Consider the following 21475-nt stretch of genomic DNA (forward strand, 5'->3'; position numbering starts at 1 on the left):
GCCCTGCCCATCCCATTTCATGGTTCATCTCAACGGCTTATCCGACACCTCATTCTTGTGCGATCATCCTTCAGGCTAATCCATCTCAGTTCCCCACCCGATCCGCTCCCCTATTTGCTTTTCGGAAGTCATGTCGTAATAAATGTTTACTTTCCCGTTTTTTTTATATCGCTCGCTTCCGTTTGTTTTGCTTGTGAAATGTGCACCCACCCGATGGTGGGATGGTGGAGGTATGATTTTCCATTCCATTTCCTACAAGCAGAAATTGTAACCCACAACCATTCAGTACGCCTTCGCTCGGTACGCCTCGCTTCTTAATCCATCACGAAACGTTCCAGTTTAACGACTACCCACTCTCGGTGTTGTGTCGCCTCACGAGCAGTCACGAAGTCATTGCCCGCTTTCAGGACGACCTTCACATATAAAAACCGTATCGACAAGTTTATGATTTACCGATACGGATCCCGTTTCCTGTTCGCAACTGTTAAGCTTGTGTTACGTTTCTGGTGCCCCCGTGTTCAGAACGTTCCGTACCGAACGTCTCGTACCCAACAAGAGCGATGACATAAAAATAGCCAGCAATGAAACTCGGTACATATGGCTCCATCGCCGTCAGTCAGCATCCCTGGACAACTTGTTCAGGGTGGTTCACTCGTAAAGAAGCTACATTTATGACTACATCACTTGCCCGGGAGTTCTATCCATCTCGATATTGCCCGATCATCAACGCACAGCAAGGCACAGCACAGAACGGAAGGCCAAACATTCGACTTGTGCTAGCAGGGTGACGTGATTCGGTCCATTTCTAAGCGTTTGCATTATCGAGCACAACCGATAAACATAAAATCGCAATAAATATTTCTTCTCGCTTTTGGCGACTCCACGCGATGGCGTCAGCGGAGAAGAGCCCACCGTTCGTACCTGCGCATACAGAAGTTTGGCAGCTGGATGGTTGCAGCTTAACCCAAGCCATCTACCCAATAGACGACAATATTGTACTTAAATCCTCTTACACCGCCACTACCGACCACTTTACCGAACTTCTGTGCGAAGCGTCCGTTCGGCCGTAAAAGAAGTGTGCAATAAAAAGACGCACGTATCCTGGTCTAGTTTAACCCTTCTTTATGCGTTACACGCGGCCGATCTCAATGGCCAACGGCCATCGGCTGGCAAAGGGAAATGTCTTGCACGATCGATCAAAGATGCTACTTTACAGCGCCGAAAGGGCGACCGGACGAACGAGTAAACGGGGATTGCGTGAAATGGGATCGATAAATCTCGGAACTTGTCATTTGGGTGGGTGTGCCGATCGAAGAAATCGTTGGCCACGCTCGTACACGGTCGTTTACCTTTATTATTCATACCGATTCCGTTCATTATTTAGCGTCCGTGGGGTGTTATATCCTACCCGGCACGAAACACGGCAGATTCGCCGCTGCCCCATTTTTCCTCCGGGGTACACTAAACTGTGTGTGTCGACGGTCGCAACGGGTCGCATACCCGTTTGTAGTTTGATTAGGTTTCCGATTCCGTGGTGAAATAAACCAAAGGCTACACAACAGGTAGTTTGGCGGTGTTATTTTATCTGATTTTATTAGACCACAATGCCGAGTTTAGAATGCCTGCGATCCGAACCGAAGGAGGCTATGAAATATAGAACCGGATTGCCTGATGCCGATACCGTTTCCTTCTGTTGCCCTTGCAGGTCTACACATCGCACGAAGAATCACGAACCACCACGGACAATCTGATCTCCAGCAGTCTCACGCTACGGCTGCACCTTCAAAGCTCCCACTTCGGCTCGGGCCTGATGCCAGGATTGGGCGGTGCGTCCGGTTCCGGCGGAGCGCTACTGCTACGATGTACCGCCACCATCGGGAAGCTGTACGAACGCTACACCGAGCTCGAGCTGGGCGTTCCCCAGCGGGATCCAATACCGGCCAGAGGTACGTATCGAATACTTATAGACCCATCGCTGCTTCCATCAGAAGTGTAGAAAGAACGCGGTTAGTCCCACGATAATTGACCCACCGTGGAGTTTATGGACGATGTTGTGTGGTGGGTTTATCGTCATTGGGAATATACAATTGAGGCTATTTACAACCGCGTTGGGTTGCTCCCGTACCATAACTGGCTTCGAGTTTCCGTGATTGTTGAAGAATTTCTTTGAGCTAGAATTTTCAAATCGGTTGACGTCCAACCATAAGGTAAAATACGGATTTACTGGTTGGAATTTTAGTGGCTCCATGTGGCTCCAGCAATGCATTTCAATCAGTTGGCCTTTACATTTATAAAAAATAATTCTTGATGTATAAAGGGTGCCTCCGAAAGTATTGGCACGATTTAAAAGTTAGACAAAAAAAAACCTGTTCCAGAAACTTAATGTTTATTTGATAAATAGAGTTGGTGGAGTGTTCTGTACTAAAAAAAACTTAATCGTATGCCAATGATCGCACTTTTGATCTGACGCCTCCCATCAGGCTCAGCACAGACTAGTCCCGAACGATTTTCGACACTTTCTTCCAGTCGTTTTGAAAACTGTCGATGCCCTCCGCAGCTTTAAAATGCTTTCTCAAGTGCGCCTTGGTTAGCGTCCAAAATAACTCAATCGGTTTGGCTTCAGGGCTGTTCGGGGGATTCATTTCCTTCGGCACGCACCGTACCTGATGTTCTTCATACCATGCGATCGTGTCTTTGGCATAGTGGACAGAGGCCAAACCTGGCCAAAACAACACTGGACCAATATGTTTTTGTATTGTTCGTTATGCCTTCTTAAAGGGCATAACGAATTTTTTAAAAGTATCCAGACGTCACCACCGTCTGACGTTTGGAATGACATCAGTCAGTGAGAAAAGTCAGTGAAAAAAGAAGCAAGCGTTGGTTTCTGGATAACACGTGGAGAACAATAAACACACAAGTTGAAAACTACTCAAATAAACTGTACTCGGATTAAAAAACACAAAACTGGTCTAAACATGTATTATGGGTCGATTAACGTCGATTCAAACACTCCCGGATGTCGGGGTCGGTCCTCATCGTCTCCGTTGTCACAAACGGTTGGGACATCATACCGCATTCGCAAATGGCTTGCCACAACATCGCCTTTTTTCCGAATTTTTCGGGAAAAATAGATTTGCCGGCTTCATTCAGGCACGGTGGCGAAAACAGATAGAGTTTGCAACTGGTTGGAAATACACGAAAATAAAGTGTCGTGAACTGGAATCTTAGTTTGACTACTTTTTTTCGATTACTTTACATACAATCAATTTCAAAGCCATGCTAATTTGCTCAAATTCGCCTCACCTTTGACACACTGTCCTCGCGGCTGGGTTACAGAAGAAAAATAAACCTTCCACTGTGTATGGAGATGATAGCGAGGAAAAGCCCTAACCATGAGATGGCAAATCAAGAAAACTCAATCAGAAACGAGAACCGAATACGACGTGCACTATCTCCGTCTTTGATTAATGGCCATGGCACCATTACGAGGCTGTAGCTACGCCGGAATCTGCTACCGCAGGGCATGAGGGAAATAGGAAAAGAAACAGGGGTTGCGAGAAGATGAGCAGAAGGGCTTGATTTGGTCACATGCCGTGAGAGTACAGTAATCTATCGGCAGTCCCTAGTGTTTCATCAGTGGCCACCAGTGATTCGAAATTGGCCCGAAAGCTAATCAACAGATGTTTTTCCGGTCACTTTTAGGCGTCCGTTCTGTGGCTGCGTCGTGACGCCCGTTGAAAGATTCTTTATTTTCTTCCGTGCCGCTTCGATACCATCGCGCTGATCGAATTCCTGAAGATGCTGCCCAGTGCCCTTAAGATTTGGCGAGGCAAAATTGATTTATCATTCTACCACACCACCAGTGTGTGACCTCTTGCGCTCCCCGTCCATGCCCGGGGTACAGCCGGCTGCTGGATGACCGGAAGGATGATCAAACGGACATTTGGGGCCAATTCGAGTGGATTAGATTAGTTCCGGTTGAACGGGGCTCGAATGTCCGAGGGAACAGGAGGGCAAAGCGTACCAGCTCGCTCACACGGAAAAAGGGAAAAAACGAAGCCAACCTCATCATTGGGACAGAACCGGCAAAAGGACGGCTCTTTACGCCGAGCGATGATATGCATGCGTGCCCACATTCTTCTGCTGGGAAAAGAGGGGAGGGGGGGAAGGGGGGGGGGGGGGGGCAAAACAGCTCCCAAATGGGGTAAATTCACCATAATCTTCACGCTACCCCGATTTCGAGAACCAACCATCTACACCCAATTTATACGCACTGGCTCAACGGACGCACTCACATTCTCTTAATCAACTGAATAACGCTTTTCCGACAATCTGATTAGGATGATTTGGCGCTTCGTCGAATGTTTGGCGATGTTTTTCTTTGCTTCCGAGCCGCGCAGGGTTTCAATACTCGGGGTGGGAGCTAATGGAACATTTTTTTACGCCCTCTCCATTTGTTTGACAGTCTCCCTTTCGAAGAAATGCTTCTCTATTCATTCATTGTTCTACCGGAGCCTCAAGCTCGCGAACTTGTATCCCGAAACAGTGGAACAAGTCAAACGAAGAAGATAAAAAAGCCTTCTCATTTAGCCTGCCACGTCCCGGGACTAGCGGGCCCTTGTCATGCTGTTTTCCTCCTAAAAGTAATGCTTTTTTGTCATGTGTTAGTGTGTTTTTTCTCTACACATTCTATGTTTCTTCTCCAGCGATTTTCATTTATTTCTTCACTTCTTTTGTTCTGTCCTATTGAAAGGATATTGAAAAATCCTAAATTTAAATCAAAGCCAATTCAGGGTCGTACCATGAAACTTTTGCGATGGTTCATCTTTTATCGTTACATTCAGCAAAAAAAAAAAAAACACACACAGCGCTAAACCCTTTTGCTGTGACTACAAAAGATGATTAAGAGATCAATAAATAAGCTTCAAAAGGCCAGGCCATCTTATAAATTCATCAACAAAGAACCTTACTCGTGAAACGTCGTCAAGTGAATAGATAGAGAAAAAAATTAGGTTATCCCCAACCGAGAGCAACAGAATCCTTTTTATCTTTCTTTCATCAAAGAAAAAATCGCGAACGATTGTGGGAGAGGTTCTGGAAAGCGTAGGTGAATTGAAAGCAGATAACAGCATGGTTCGCTTGCGAAGGAACAAACATGAAAGGGGTTTAATTGATTAATCGAAGGATGAACATTGTCCTGCAAGATTTGCTTCCCACGTGGTGGTGTGCAAAGGACCGGATGAATAAAGCGTTTGTCGCTACAACGTCAACTGGAATTAGGTTTGTGCTAGCAATTCCAATGCTGAACTAACGTTTCATTTCAAGTTCGATGGCATGGAAGAGGTAGATTAAAATAACATCGCTTATTAAAGCTGCATAAAACCAATAAAATTATTGCATTAAATATCTCTCAGTCGAAGGGACGTAGCGTTTATGGACTCGAAGATTGGAGTTCCTCAACCTTAAAAGTAGGTTGAACACTAGTTGATAATTATCCTGCGGAATAATATTTAAATTTACCAGGTCTTTAGAAAAGAGTAAATATTTAATGCTGTGTCTAAGCCGTTCTATATTTTAAATTCAATAAAACACAAGCCTGTACTGAATGGCAGTTGAAATAATTGACGTCTTTCAACGACCATGCCGTGCCATCAAACAGGACCAAACCGATATTTATTTGTGACACCCACCATTATTATTATCTCTATATTTTTTAATGTATGCATTACAAAATGAACTATTTTTTTAGCATGATTGAATGCAATGAAACTTCCTCGCATCCTATTTGCTTTAAGCATATAGGAAAAATACACCGAAATCCATATATCAAACAGGCTTTATTTAACGAGAATTAAAACAAATTGTTAGCTATTTTTAATCTTTTTTTAACTGGTCTCAAGATATCTTTTACAAACTAAATTTGATCTTGTCCAGGTACGTCTTCACCATTTGGCCGATTGCGTCAACTTCCTCGGAGAACACAGGCATCACTTTGCCTTCGATTGTCAGCTTTAAGTTCTGCTGCAGTTTGCGCTAATGTCTGCTACCGCGGTGTTCTGTATTGTGGCGGCAGACATAAAATAGGAAATATCGGTCATACCGGACGAATACGAAGATTTGTTGTTTGTAAAACTTCTACTGTTCAGTGTTGACGCATGCAGCTCTCTAGGTAGCAAGGAACTCGTATGAAAAATCAGTACCAGTATTAGTACCACGCATGTGTGATGATGTTCAGGTTGAAATAAACCTTTACACAAAGCGCTGAATGTCTTCAATAACTCGAATCACCTGTTTGATTACAATTAGTATTTTCTGTGTAACTGATAACTTCTTACTATTCGCCTTACCTCCCTTAGTAAATCAGCCAATTCATGAGGGTTTTCACTCGATTTGCCATCTGCAAAATGCTCGGTATTAGTTCCTCTGCACTCCATTGTTACGAAAATAGGTGTCGTTTGCTTGGCTTACAGTCCCTAGAATTCCATCCTGCTACATTGCAATCCTTCTTCATTGCTTTCCTCTCGCTCGATTGTATAAATAAACCTTTTAGGCTCTCTTCTATCCCCCTATGTGCTCCAATCTGTTCCCTCCGTTATTGTCCCCCTATACTCGTACCTAAGCGTACTTCATCAATGCAATAGGTTCGAGGATATCTTCTGCTGGATGCAATTCGTGCATTTAACTAGTCGTCTCATCCTTTTGAATTTCATCACTCCTTGTCCTCCTATCTTACCCCCCTGTTGTCCATTTCCCATTGATTCTTCTTGTGAAAATTGTATTTTGTCGGCCTAAGTTAGACGTAAGCATTAGGTTTAGGTTAGTTACATAAGTACATGTTGTCAAGCCGTTTCGACAAACAATAGTAATAATAATATACAACAGTGTGTCATTTATTGTCTAGAACTCACACTGAAACAACAGAAACATTTCTTTCGATCGACTGAAAAGAGTCTTTGAACTATTTGTATCTTCTAAATTAATCATTTCAAATGTAACGTTTTGCAACGTAAAACGCTCATAAATGGTCTTTGTGTCGAATTAGACGACAAGCTTACCTTCAGGACGCACATTGAGAGCATTATTGACAGAGCTAACAGGATGTTAGGTTTTATAACTCGACAATCTGTAGAATTCAGAGATCCTCTATGTTTAAAATCTTTTGTATGTCTGTTTAGTATGATCAATTCTCGAGTTTAGCTGTGTAGTATGGTGTCCCCAAACTGCTGTGTGGTGTAATAAGCTCGAATCTGTTCAACGACGATGCACTAAGGTCGCGGTTCGGTGTCTCCCTTGGAGAGGAAACTTCAGCATGCCCAACTATCGCACACGATGTATGTAGCTAGGCCTGCAATCACTCGAGCACCGGCGAGAAACCCTACAAAGTGTGTTCATCGCTAAACTGCTTAGACATGAAATTGACGCACCTGAGTTGCTAAAAAATGTACACGCGTACGCACCAGCTAGAAATTACAGACAAAGAGCTTTTCTGCACAATGAATATAGAAGTACGGTCAGTGGAGGATCAATCCCCTTGGAGGCCCAGGGCGGAATTATATTTCAAAAACGATGGAGAGAGGGAAGGGGAACATTGAGGGGACTTGGAATGAGACAAGGCGAAAAGCGCAGTAAGAAGGGGCCTACTCCGCCTACCGTTTGATCCGCCGCTGGGCCACCCCAAATCACCATCTTCGAATACAATAACGGAACCGGCTATATCACCACCAACAACAGTTACCACTGTACCTGCACTCTTCTAAATGGAGCTACAACCATACGTGCGCCAACTTCGAGAAGCTGCACGTGGTGGAATTTACAACTAAAGCATCTAAGGAACACTTTGCCATCGCATTGGCTGTGCTTCCGGGATATTTGTCATGCAACACTCAGTTATACTTCTTCGATCTTAACTTAACTTTACAAAACATTCAAGCACCAGTAGTTGGTGGTGGACATAATCGATATTGTCTGTCCTGCAGCGAGTATTTATCACTCGCAATCTCCTAACTCGGATGTTCAGTCATACATATGAACGCATGTCTTTTCGCGATGAGCTGCGCCTTTGTCTCCTTTCACGTATACCAGGTATTGACCAGTGCCGGAACAACGCACCGACTGCAGGTGAGATAGGTCATGTGCAGTGGAGGATCAATCCCCTTGGAGGCCCAGGGCGGAGTTTTTCAAGGGGGGCCCATAATTTTGCTACGGCATTATCGGTGTTAGGGAGATGTACTTCAAACATGATGTAACAACACCAGCAAAGTCTCGGAAAGAAAGCTCCCTTGCGTACATCTCAGAGTTCTGTTGAGTAGCCCTGTAAACGGGCCTAGTAAGCTAGTCTCTATATATAAACGTTTGTATGCGCTAAGGAGAACCATAACGCCACTACTTGGATCGCTATTAGCTGGTACGAAATTCCATACAAAACCAGCTGTTTTCAGATTGCCGATACCAGGAGAGCATCCACGGAAGAGGTAGCACCTAGTACAGCAATTTTGCTCGAAAACCGCCGAAAGGTATGCAATGTTTAAACACTAACTTTCCCGTTGGTCGAGAAAAATTTCTTTGAAAACTACCTGTTTCCGAATGTATAATACCAGGAGAGCATCCACGGAAGAGGTAGCTCCTGGTACTGCGCCGTAAGGTATGCAATGTTTATACACTAACTTTGCAACCAACTTGCAACGCAATGCGCCGTAAGGTATGCAATGTTTATACACTAACCTTGCAACCAACTTGCAATGCAAGTTTGGTGCAAGCAAGAAACTTGCAGCAAGATGGCGCGCAAGATGGCGCCCAACTTCGTACTTGCATACAAGAACTTGCATGCAAGTTTGCATGCAAGTTCTTGCAAGCAAATTTTTGCATGCAAACTTGCATGCAAGTTTGCATGCAAGTTCTTGTATGCAAGTTTGCATGCAAGTACTTGTATGCAAGTTTGTATGCAAGTTCTTGTATGCAAGTTTGCATGCAAGTTTGCATACAAGTTCTTGCATGCAAGTTCTTGTATGCAAGTTTGCATGCAAGTTCTTGCTTGCAAGTGTTTAAACATTGCATACCTTTCTGCGGGTTTCGACCAAAATTGCTGTACTAGGTGCTACCTCTTCCGTGGATGCTCTCCTGGTATTATACATTCGGAAACAGGTAGTTTTAGAAGAAATTTTTCTCGACCAACGGGAAAATTAGTGTCCTGGTCCTGGTGCAATTTCGTTTATACTTCAAAGTCACAAAGTCGATATTCTTCTCTGCATTTAATTTATCACATAGAAAAAAATGTTTTATATAACCAAGGAAGATATTTTTGATCAATTTTCTACTTTGTAAAGTAATTTTTTTTGCTATAATTTTACTTTGTTTTAAAATTTTCAAAAATCAAACAATAGGCACAAATTTATTGGGGCCCCCAACACGGCGAGGCCCTAGACGACCGCCTACTCCGCCTACCGTTTGATCCGCCGCTGAGTACGGTAGCATCGTACAACGATCCTTTTTTGATAATGTGTAGGCAGTTTAACACACATTTTGACCTATTCGATTTCAACATAAGTACTCAGTGTTTTAAGGTTAGAATTTTAGATTCGCCCTCGACAATAGACAAAACTAAGCTTATACCTTAATTTAAGTATACAAGGGTCAAGGTCCATGTCGTACCAGATCCATTAATTGTTAATGAAATAAATAAAATAAGCTATTTAGCCAAATTATTTTTTATAGAAAGAAATATTACCAACATGTTAAAGCAAATGATCGACTCAGTAACATCTTTTTCAAATTTTGATTCAACATGTCACTCAAATTCAAGCTCTAATCTATCGATTTTCACGCTTGCTCATTACAGTCACATCGTCCGGGGGTGCAAGGATACTCCCCAGCCCGATAGGAGGGGGAATGCCCGCCAGCTGGAATCTGTGTGCGCTCGTGCTCATCGTGCTGACACTGGTCCTGCATAACAACCATCCCTCATTAGCCCAAATCAGTCGACCGCTATCCTCGTCCAGTGCGCTTCTTCGAAGATAGTTTGGCTCTGCCCCGAACGCCAGTATTCCAGTGAACGCCAGGAACGCGCTGGGTGGCTGCTATTGAATGCTGTTAGTGCTAACGAGGCCCACTGCATCCCTTCCTAAACACCCAAGGCTGGCAGCAAAGAATGGACCCCGGTACCCCATCATCCTCGTCCTTGCCATCTACAATTATCGAACGGAGCTGACTGGAAAAACTTACTGGATTGAATCCTCGGATTGTCGTACATTTCGTTGTTCCGTTTCATTTCATACGTGTCTTACGTGAAAGCTCTTTTTATCCACTCCCTCTCAAGCTCCCATCCGTCTTCTTCCATGCATAATCACACGTAATATTAATGTGTGTGTATGTGTGTGTTCGTGTGTCATCTCGTCGATAAATCATGCGGTTGGGAGAGAATATTTCTGCAGCTGCCTGCAGACCGCAACCATCATTCTGTCTGCAACAGAAGCGAAAGGCACACGACCGTAATGTTTAGAATGACACTAATGATAACGATAATGATAATGATGATGGTGATGAGTGTGTTGCAGAACTCTTTACGTTTCGGTTGTTGTGGGCGTGATATGCACACAAAAACATATTCAACGTCGTCCATCTTTAAGCGTGTAGACATTCAAGTGGTTTAATTGTCGGAATTCGTTGAATGTAAATATGATCCGCTTCGAAACGCATTCATTGCAATGCTAACATACGTGTTTCGGTTCGCTAAAAAGACTCCTTAGGCAAGCTCGTGAACAAACCTCTATTGTTCGAACACCCTTTCCGGCTTATAATCGGATCATTTCCATCTTACATTAGACAAGCGAAGAAGTAAGGTGCAAGTTTTATTCATCAAACAATGTTGCAGTATCGTGGTGCTGTACCTAAAATTTCCACACCGATCCATCCTTTGATGTATAATCTACACATATACGTAGTAAAAACAATCGAAGCTCGGACCTAAGCATACCAATGAACACGATAGAGAAAAAAAAACTCTCAAATCTAACCACTAAAACTATCAACCAAAAACACACCTTTGAACTAATTGAATGTAAATTTGGACGTGTGGTCCGGGCACGTGTCGTGCATTCGATAATGAGCCGATAGTGCACACGAAACAGTCGATCCCTGTCATTGGCGATGCAAAAACCGAAAGGCACCTACTAGGGGAAAAAGAAAGGTAAAGTTCATTTGTTCGTTTAGCTTCACTGTTTGTTTTTTTTCCTTCTTTGCCAAGATGGATAAAAACCCATTTCACTGTTTAATTTTCCTGCTTTTTTTTTGTCTGCATAGGAGATGTGTGTATGTGTGCGAGTGCAACATCAAACCGAGCATCAGCACCCGTTTGAAAGCAAGTGCTAGAGTGCATTCGATCATACGGTGCATCGCGCATAACCTAACAACCTGTACCCACTATCATGATGATGATGATGATGGTGATGATGCCAATCATGGGTTTTCGTTCCATTTTGCACTCTTCCTTCCACTGTGGACGGTGCAACACGAAATCAGCACTAGAACGGGCCACTGGGTGGCGGACAGGGTTCGTACAGGGTCCGCAAGCGAAAATTTAATTGAAAATGAATAAATGAAGTTATGCTGCTTTGGTGCACTTTCGTTTGATGTGTCGATTTTTGTTTTCCACATTGCTCCGTTCCGCTGTCGTGCCGGTTCGGCAATGTGTGTGTGTGTGTTTCCACCTGTACGGCGGTTCGATACATGCAATCGAACCTGGGGGAGAATGCGACACAAAGGGAGGGGCAGGGTCAAATGAGAGATTCTTTTTTATTGACCAACGAACACTTGTATGAAAATGGCTGCAATAAGTGACACCATTTTATCCATACCATTGATGGTTTATGAATAGGGAGAAGCAAAAATTGCATTCCGGTGGTGGTAAACGGTACATCATGATCGCGTATGATCGTCGCTGGTTACGTATCGGTGTAATAAATTGATTTTTTTTTCGTGTGTCACTTGCAAAGGTGCGTTAAATAGCCAACCAAAAAAAATGATTCCCTTATCGGCCAACAACAAACAAAAAATTAAGTGCACGGATGCACGGAGCTTCTTTTTTTATCACCGCCTTGTTGGCTATTAAAAGTGGGAGCACTCAGGAAATCAGTTCAGCTTAAAAGTCATTTGAAATTTACCAATAATCGTGCACTGGTTCCACACTGTTCCCCTGTTTCCTGTTTTAGGTGAAATGGGACCTTATCGCTGATTCAAAGCACACACGCTTACAGTTCAATTCAATCAACAGGGCACGGGACGGAGTGTGTACACCGCCCGTGCTGCTTCAATCGCCACCCCGAGAGAATCAACGATAGATTAATTGGATGCCCTTGTTGAAGTACGAAATTCGTGCACCACCCGGAGGGCAAACTGTTTCGCCAACCAACCAACCCCTACGAATGTGACTTGCAAATCAAACCTTATCGCGTTTCGTCCTGCCTCCACCGCTTGTTTCGTTGCAAGCAGAATAAATTGATTAATTCCACGAGCCGGGGGTGAAAATAAATCGCCCATCCTCTGTCCGCTTGCCGCGATGATGGGGCCACAGATTGATCGATGACTTTTTCACATCGCCCTACTCGTTGATCGACGAGCTTCCTGCATACATTTCGATGTTTATGAAACTAATGATACTACTCAGCAGCATCATTCCGGTGAATGGCCAGGCGCCTCCATCAACAGGGCACCGGGAATGGCGATACGCAATCAACCGTTCGTGTACCGCTAACTGTCGTTCCGAACCGTCAGGAGCTTTGATATAATTAATTTTAAATGTATTTATCAATCTGCCCGTGCGAAATTCCACTTCTGAAAGGAAATTGATCACACGAGCTACAGCGGGATGCGAGAACCACATGCTACTAGAAGCAAACGCCATGGAAATCACATTAGACTGCATCTGAGCTCCATTTTTTTTTTGTTGCATTTCGACTAACATGATTGAAAACGTTTGATGTACGAAAGGCATGCCAACGCAACTCCGATACCAACGGCAAGCTGCTGCAAAACACTCATCGCCGTCGCCGTCAACAAAAAAAAGAACTATATATTTAAAAGAAGCAGAAGGAAACATACACATGAACATACACAAGAATTCAGAAACTAGATGGTAAAACTGATGTGTAAATAGTTGTTATTGATAAGAGCTTTCCGGTTACGTGGATGCACAGAAGAATGTGTCTACGGTCGAAGATAGAAACGGGCGCAGCAACATTAGCATTGCTGCCGGTTCCGAAGAAGCATCAACCAAATTGCATTGAAATCCCTTCAATCCCATCGGCTGTAGCTTACTTTCAACTCATTCCAACGGTTCGATCTTGTTTGCGCCGCAATGAAACAGCGATGGGTTAGACGATTAGGGAACGGGGCAGTGAAAGTTGTTGTAGTGACGTCTAAATTTATGAAACCATCAGCATTGAAACTATGATATACCCACAGGTACAAGCCAAGCCGATGAAGCTAGATGTATTAAGTTTCTTTTATATGACCGTGTACGAATACATTTCTGCTAGCAATTCGAGATAGTAAATTGGGGCAGTATGTCTACCAGCAGAAGGAACGAAAGGCTCCGAAAACCTGCACAGAACGCAAATAGATGAACGCGAGCTGCTAGAACATTACCTAAGCAAACCCTTAACTCTAAACGTTTCTCGATGTAATGACTAGGTAACGGTGTAAAGGGGAAGCTAAAGCTAGATGGCATACGAAACGCGGTGATAAGCAAATGTACACGATTTCAACTCTGAATCCAGCTCGACAATGGTGAGTGAACGCGTAAGAGTGTACAGTAAACAAAACTCTACTAAAAACCGATGGCGAATGAATGCGATCGAGGAGAGAGAGAGCAAAAATAAATCTAACCACAACATAGACGCATGTTTTGAAAATGGTAGAAAAAGGAAATCGAGCAAGAAAGAACATTACCCCGAACGATAAAATCACTTAACTTATCCATACAACCGAAGAGATACGAACACAGCAACAAACCAAACCAATTAAAATCAGCAGAATCAGCGTGAAAACATGACTAGTTTAGATGGCTTTTTTGTAACATGGTCGAAACCGGTGTGTGGTGTGGTGCACGAGTGGAAATAAAATGTGCGAAAGAAAAGAAAAACAAACACAACAAACAAACAAACAAAACCCCGATGTATGACGGAGTGTTAGGATGCATTAAAAGCGAAGTTTGCTGAGGGTGCTGACGAGAGCGTCAATATTAACGAAGAAAGGAAATGAAATGAAATCACATTTGAGATATATTTGCAAAAACTTCTGTTGCAGTGGAAAGCGACCGCTACAAACAATTCTCTAGTGCGTTGGGTTGTGCAGGTGTGCATAGCAAAAGCAGGGTGCATTATATGAAATTGGTTTAAATAAAATGAATCCGAACGAATGCTATTTGGTTGATTGATTGTTTTGTGTTTGTTTGACGGGACGTTGCGTTTGAAAGAAACAGCAGTATAACAACAGAATGATTTTTTTGGGCAGCAATGTTGTTCCTGATGGCAATGGGAGATATTGCGCTGCTTGCTGCCGATACTACAACACTGTACTGAAACGAATATGAGCAACAACCCTCGCTTCTTCTGGAAATACATTAATGAAAAATCATCTGGACTCCCGAGTTATGTGCGCTATGACGGCTATAGACGGCCAGCTCTACAGCAGAAACATCCTCGATCCCATTGCAGTGGCTGCCACCCTCATCAGCACACCTGTCGACTCGATGCGTCCCATGTTATCGGTAATTAATCACAGAACAGTGACCCGTGCCATGAACCGCCTTAAGCCTTCGTATGCGTCTGGTCTAGATGGAAATTCTGCTGCTATCGTAAAGCGTTGTGCTATATCAGCGGCTTCACTTCTAGTGAAGATTTTCTGTGAATCACTTCGCTCCGGTTCCTTCCCAGTCTTCTGGAAGACGACGTTATTGGCTCCCGTTTTCAAGAAGAGCAGTCAGATGGAAGCAGTCAACTATCGCGGTATTCTAGGCATAGACTTAGAGCGATGTACACTATGCTTTCTGAAGTCTATGTTAAGGTGCTTAAATTCATCGTCTATGGGCCCCTAATAACTTCCGCGCCCAGTTACTTCAGCATGAGCCAATGCCCAGAATCTCAACGACGTCCAGCTTGGTGGAATTCATAAGCGAAGGTCATTTGACGCCAGCATATAGGTAGACTCTGTCTACACAGACGTTCAAACTCTTTTAGACAATGTATCACATTCCATCCTGCATTCAACACTTTATGCACTTGGACTTCGCAGACTACTTCCTGTAGTTGAAGTTGATACTGTAGTAGAGTCATATTCCGTCAGAATAGGAACACAGCCTCCTGTGTTCTGTAGGACAGTGACCGTGGGCTCTTACTGTTCCTGATCTAACAGGTCGGCTGATAATTGTTTGGCATAACACATAGATCGCGCTAGTAGATTTATATCCATATCATATTTAGTTTGTACCAATCTTCAAACGAGTTCTGTCAAAATTTGACAGCCCTTGGACAATAACTTAGTAGGCTAGAGGCATTTTGTGTGACTCTTGTGTATTGAGTAATCATGGAAAAGAAGGAATTTCGCGTGATGATAAAATATTAGTTTTAGGGGAAAAATACAGTCCAAGCCAAAAATTGGCTTGATGAAGAGTCTGTGGACACTGTTCCATCAAGATCAAGCATAAAATATTAGTATGCTAAATTTAAACGTGGTGAAATGAGCACTGAGGACGGTGAACACAGTGGACGCCCAAAAGAGGTGTTTACAGACCAAAACATTAAACATATTCACGAATTTATTAACAGCAACCATAATGAGAAGTTGATCGAGATATCTGACACCCTAACAGCGGCGGATCAAACGGTAGGCGGAGTAAGCGGTCGTCTAGGGCCTCGCCGTGTTGGGGGCCCCAAACAACTTGTGCCGATTGTGCGATTTTTGGAAATTTAGCAGCAGAGTTAATTTATAGCATAAAATCTAATTAAAAAGGTGGAAAATTGATCGAAAATATCCTTAGATTTTATATATCCTTGGTAAGATAATTTTTTTTAATTTGATTAGCTACATCGGCCCGGTTACACGGCTACGCAAGAGAAGTATGCAGTGTATTCAAACTCCTTCTTCTTTATCGGCACGACATCTTCAGCATGTTTATGCCTACCATTTCTATATTTTTTTACTTTATTTACCCGTAGGATAGTCAGTGATGCGAACGGAGGTTTGGTGGCCCAAATGATTTTTTTCCGTGGTCCTGTCTTGTACAGACCGACTGCGCTACCAATACACCATCTGACCGCCCCCTGAACCCTTATATGCCCTTTTACTTCAACCTATTCATGTATACTATTTCTTTAACGGGATTTTTTCATCTGTTCGTAAATGATCCTACCGTTAGATGCTAGAATAGAAACCATGCTTATTTTCACTTCCGCAATATTCGCAAGCTATTGCCATTGCGATATTCGTGGTGTGGAATTGTTTTCTCTCCCCGATTGAACCGTGAAAATGGCCAGCCTACGTGTTTCGAAACAGTATTGTGGTGGAGTATTGTGTTTAGTATTTCGATTGTCACAATTTCTGCAAGTTTGCAAGCCGGTAATGATGTTATAACCGACACAATCTGTCAGTGTACTACGACATAGCTAGCATTGTCATAGAATATGAATAAAATCATATTGCAATCATTAGAACTTTCTTTTCCGTTCGATATTTGATACTTCATGGTTCTTGGAATACCATTTCTGTCTTTCTTGATTATTACTTATTCGAAGCTGCATTGTAGATTCAGCTTATGTCCACCCACTTTCCAAACACTTCATCATATCCCCGTATAGAATACTGTTCAAACTACATTGTTGTAAGCTCGGTAACATTTGCATCGTTGTTAGACTGAAATTGTTTTAAAATTTCCAATTTTAAATCCATACGGTTTAAGATCATCACTGCGAAATCGTTGATCTAAATTAAAAAAAGAACACGAAAAAAGATACTTGAAGAAATCAATGCACACAATTGTTTTCAGATTTCCGATACCAGGAGAGCATGATTTCTCAGAGGTGACATCTGCAGCTTGGGACAAATTTGCCCATCACAATTGCTATTGCATACTATCAAACACGTGAGAACGATCGCTAATAAGTAATATCAATAAAACGGAAAGCATCCTTAATCTCGCTCAAATTTTCCGTCGGTTGGTACGAAATTCCATACAAAACCAGCTGTTTTCCGATTTCCGATACCAGGAGAGCATCCACGGAAGAGGTAGCACCTTGTACAGCAATTTTGGTCGAAAACCGCCGAAAGGTATGCAATATTTAAACATTAACTTTCCCGTTGGTCGAGTCAAATTTTGCAGCAATTTTGCTCAAAAACCGCCGAAAGGTATGCAAGGATTAAACACTAATTTTCCCGTTGGTCGTGAAAAATTTCTTGGAAAACTACCAGTTTTTGAATGTATAGTACCAGGAGAGCATCCACGGAAGAGGTAGCTCCTGATACTGCGCCGAAAGGTATGCAATCAACTTGCAATGCAATGCGCCGTAAGGTATGCAATCAACTTGCAATGCAATGCGCCGTAAGGTATGCAATGTTTAAACACTAACTTTCCATACAAACCAGCTGTTTTCAGATTTCCGATACCAGGAGAGCATGTTGTTCAAGAGGTAACATCTTCCATCCTCCTCCCCCCCTTCCCTACCAAGATGGCGGACAAGCTGGCGGCCAAGATGGCGGACACAAGATGGCGGCCAAGATGGCGGACAAGATGGCGGACAAAATGGCGGGCATGATGGCGGCCAAAATGGCAGACACAAGATGGCGGAAAGATGGCGGACAAGATGGCGGACAAGATGGCGGACAAGATGGCGGACAAGATGGCGGACAAGATGGCGGACAAGATGGTGGCCAAGATGGCGGACAAGATGGCGGACAAGATGGCGGCCAAGATGGCGGCCAAGATGGCGGCCAAGATGGCGGCCAAGATGGCGGACAAGATGGCTGCCAAGATGGTGGACAAGAAGGCGGACAAGATGGTGGCCACGATGGCGGACAAGATGGCGGACACAAGATGGCGGACAAGATGGCGGACACAAGATAGCGGCCAAGATGGCGGATAATATGGCGGACACAAGATGGCGGACAAGATGGCGGCCAAGATGGCGGCCAAGATGGCGGCCAAGATGGCGGCCAAGATGGCGGACAAGATGGCGGACAAGATGGCGGACACAAGATGGCGGCCAAGATGGCGGCCAAGATGGTGGACAATATGGCGGACAAGATGGCGGCCTAGATGGCGGACAAGATGGCGGACAATATGGCGGCCAAGATGGCGGCCAAGATGGCGGCCAAGATGGCCGACAAGATGGCGGGCAAGATGGCGGACAAGATGGCGGACAAGATTGCGGCCAAGATGGCCGACAAGATGGCGGACACAAGATGGCGGACAAGATGGCGGCTAATATGGCGGCCAAGATGGTGGACAAGATGGCGGCCAAGATGGCGGACACAAGATGGCGGACACAAGATGGCGGCCAAGATGGCGGACCAGATGGCGGACACAACATGGCAGCCAAGATGGCGGACAAGAATGCGGACACAAGAATGCGGACACAAGATGGCGGACAAGATGGCGGACAAGATGGTGGAAATGATGGCGCCCAAGATGGCGGCCAAGATGGCGGCCAAGATGGCGGACAAGCTGGCGAACAAGATGGCGGACAAGATGGCGGACAAGGTGGTGGACAAGATGGCGGCCACGATGGCGGACAAGATGGCGGACAAGATGGCGGCCAAGATGGCGGAAAATATGGCGGACACAAGATGGCGGACTAGATGGCGGCCAATTTGGCGGACAGGATGGCGGCCAAGATGGCGGCCAAGATGGCGGACAAGATGGCGGCCAAGATGGCGGCCAAGATAGCGGAAAATATGGCGGACACAAGATGGCGGCCAAGATGGCGGACAAGATGGCGGACACAAGATGGCGGCCAAGATAGCGGAAAATATGGCGGACACAAGATGGCGGACAAGATGGCGGCCAAGATGGCGGACAAGATGACGGACAAGATGGCGGAAAATATGGCGGACACAAGATGGTGGACAAGATGGCGGCCAAGATGGCGGACAAGATGGCGGCCAAGATGGCAGACAAGATGGCGGCCAAGATGGCGGCCAAGATGGCGGCCAAGATGGCGGACAATATGGCGGACAAGATGGCGGACAAGATGGCGGCCAAGATGGCGGCCAAGATGGCGGCCACGATGGCAGACAAGATGGCGGACAAGATGGCGGCCAAGATGGCGGACACAAGATGGCGGACAAGATGGCGGCCAATATGGCGGACAAGATGGCGGACAAGATGGCGGACAAGATGGCGGACAAGATGGCGGCCAAGATGGCGGCCAAGATAGCGGAAAATATGGCGGACACAAGATGGCGGACAAGATGGCGGACAAGATGGCGGACAAGATTGCGGCCACGATGGCCGACAAGATGGCGGACACAAGATGGCGGACAAGATGGCGGCCAATATGGCGGCCAAGATGGTGGACAAGATGGCGGCCAAGATGGCGGCCAAGATGGCGGACAAGATGGCGGACAAGATGGCGGACAAGATGGTGGCCAAGATGGCGGACAAGATGGCGGACAAGATGGCGGCCAAGATGGCGGCCAAGATGGCGGCCAAGATGGCGGCCAAGATGGCGGACAAGATGGCTGCCAAGATGGTGGACAAGAAGGCGGACAAGATGGTGGCCACGATGGCGGACAAGATGGCGGACACAAGATGGCGGACAAGATGGCGGACACAAGATAGCGGCCAAGATGGCGGATAATATGGCGGACACAAGATGGCGGACAAGATGGCGGCCAAGATGGCGGCCAAGATGGCGGCCAAGATGGCGGCCAAGATGGCGGACAAGATGGCGGACAAGATGGCGGACACAAGATGGCGGCCAAGATGGCGGCCAAGATGGTGGACAATATGGCGGACAAGATGGCGGCCTAGATGGCGGACAAGATGGCGGACAATATGGCGGCCAAGATGGCGGCCAAGATGGCGGCCAAGATGGCCGACAAGATGGCGGGCAAGATGGCGGACAAGATGGCGGACAAGATTGCGGCCAAGATGGCCGACAAGATGGCGGACACAAGATGGCGGACAAGATGGCGGCTAATATGGCGGCCAAGATGGTGGACAAGATGGCGGCCAAGATGGCGGACACAAGATGGCGGACACAAGATGGCGGCCAAGATGGCGGACCAGATGGCGGACACAACATGGCAGCCAAGATGGCGGACAAGAATGCGGACACAAGAATGCGGACACAAGATGGCGGACAAGATGGCGGACAAGATGGTGGAAATGATGGCGCCCAAGATGGCGGCCAAGATGGCGGCCAAGATGGCGGACAAGCTGGCGAACAAGATGGCGGACAAGATGGCGGACAAGGTGGTGGACAAGATGGCGGCCACGATGGCGGACAAGATGGCGGACAAGATGGCGGCCAAGATGGCGGAAAATATGGCGGACACAAGATGGCGGACTAGATGGCGGCCAATTTGGCGGACAAGATGGCGGCCAAGATGGCGGCCAAGATGGCGGACAAGATGGCGGCCAAGATGGCGGCCAAGATAGCGGAAAATATGGCGGACACAAGATGGCGGCCAAGATGGCGGACAAGATGGCGGACACAAGATGGCGGCCAAGATAGCGGAAAATATGGCGGACACAAGATGGCGGACAAGATGGCGGCCAAGATGGCGGACAAGATGACGGACAAGATGGCGGAAAATATGGCGGACACAAGATGGTGGACAAGATGGCGGCCAAGATGGCGGACAAGATGGCGGCCAAGATGGCAGACAAGATGGCGGCCAAGATGGCGGCCAAGATGGCGGCCAAGATGGCGGACAATATGGCGGACAAGATGGCGGACAAGATGGCGGCCAAGATGGCGGCCAAGATGGCGGCCACGATGGCAGACAAGATGGCGGACAAGATGGCGGCCAAGATGGCGGACACAAGATGGCGGACAAGATGGCGGCCAATATGGCGGACAAGATGGCGGACAAGATGGCGGACAAGATGGCGGACAAGATGGCGGCCAAGATGGCGGCCAAGATAGCGGAAAATATGGCGGACACAAGATGGCGGACAAGATGGCGGACAAGATGGCGGACAAGATTGCGGCCACGATGGCCGACAAGATGGCGGACACAAGATGGCGGACAAGATGGCGGCCAATATGGCGGCCAAGATGGTGGACAAGATGGCGGCCAAGATGGCGGCCAAGATGGTGGACAAGATGGCGGCCAAGATAGCGGAAAATATGGCGGACACAAGATGGCGGACAAGATGGCGGCCAAGATGGCGGCAAAATGGCGGACAAGATGGCGGACATGATGGCGGCCAAGATGGCGGACAAGATGGCGGCCAAGATAGCGGACAAGATGGCGGACAAGA

General features: G+C 45.9%; 1 protein-coding gene across 2 annotated transcripts in view; it reads left to right on the top strand.

The window, feature by feature from the left end:
* The window catches only part of LOC128296899 (uncharacterized), a 129241-nt gene extending 116130 nt beyond the window's left edge, over positions 1-13111 (top strand). For both annotated transcript variants that reach the window (XM_053032423.1, XM_053032422.1), the window contains 2 exons: positions 1706-1946; positions 9836-13111. In XM_053032423.1, the coding sequence (XP_052888383.1) occupies positions 1706-1946; positions 9836-10014 (420 nt within the window). In that variant the 3' untranslated portion in view covers positions 10015-13111. The remainder of the gene's footprint in view (positions 1-1705; positions 1947-9835) is intronic.
* Positions 13112-21475: the final 8364 nt, after the last annotated feature.

The sequence above is a fragment of the Anopheles moucheti genome, chromosome 2 (assembly GCF_943734755.1).
Source record: "Anopheles moucheti chromosome 2, idAnoMoucSN_F20_07, whole genome shotgun sequence".
Classification (NCBI taxonomy): domain Eukaryota; kingdom Metazoa; phylum Arthropoda; class Insecta; order Diptera; family Culicidae; genus Anopheles; species Anopheles moucheti.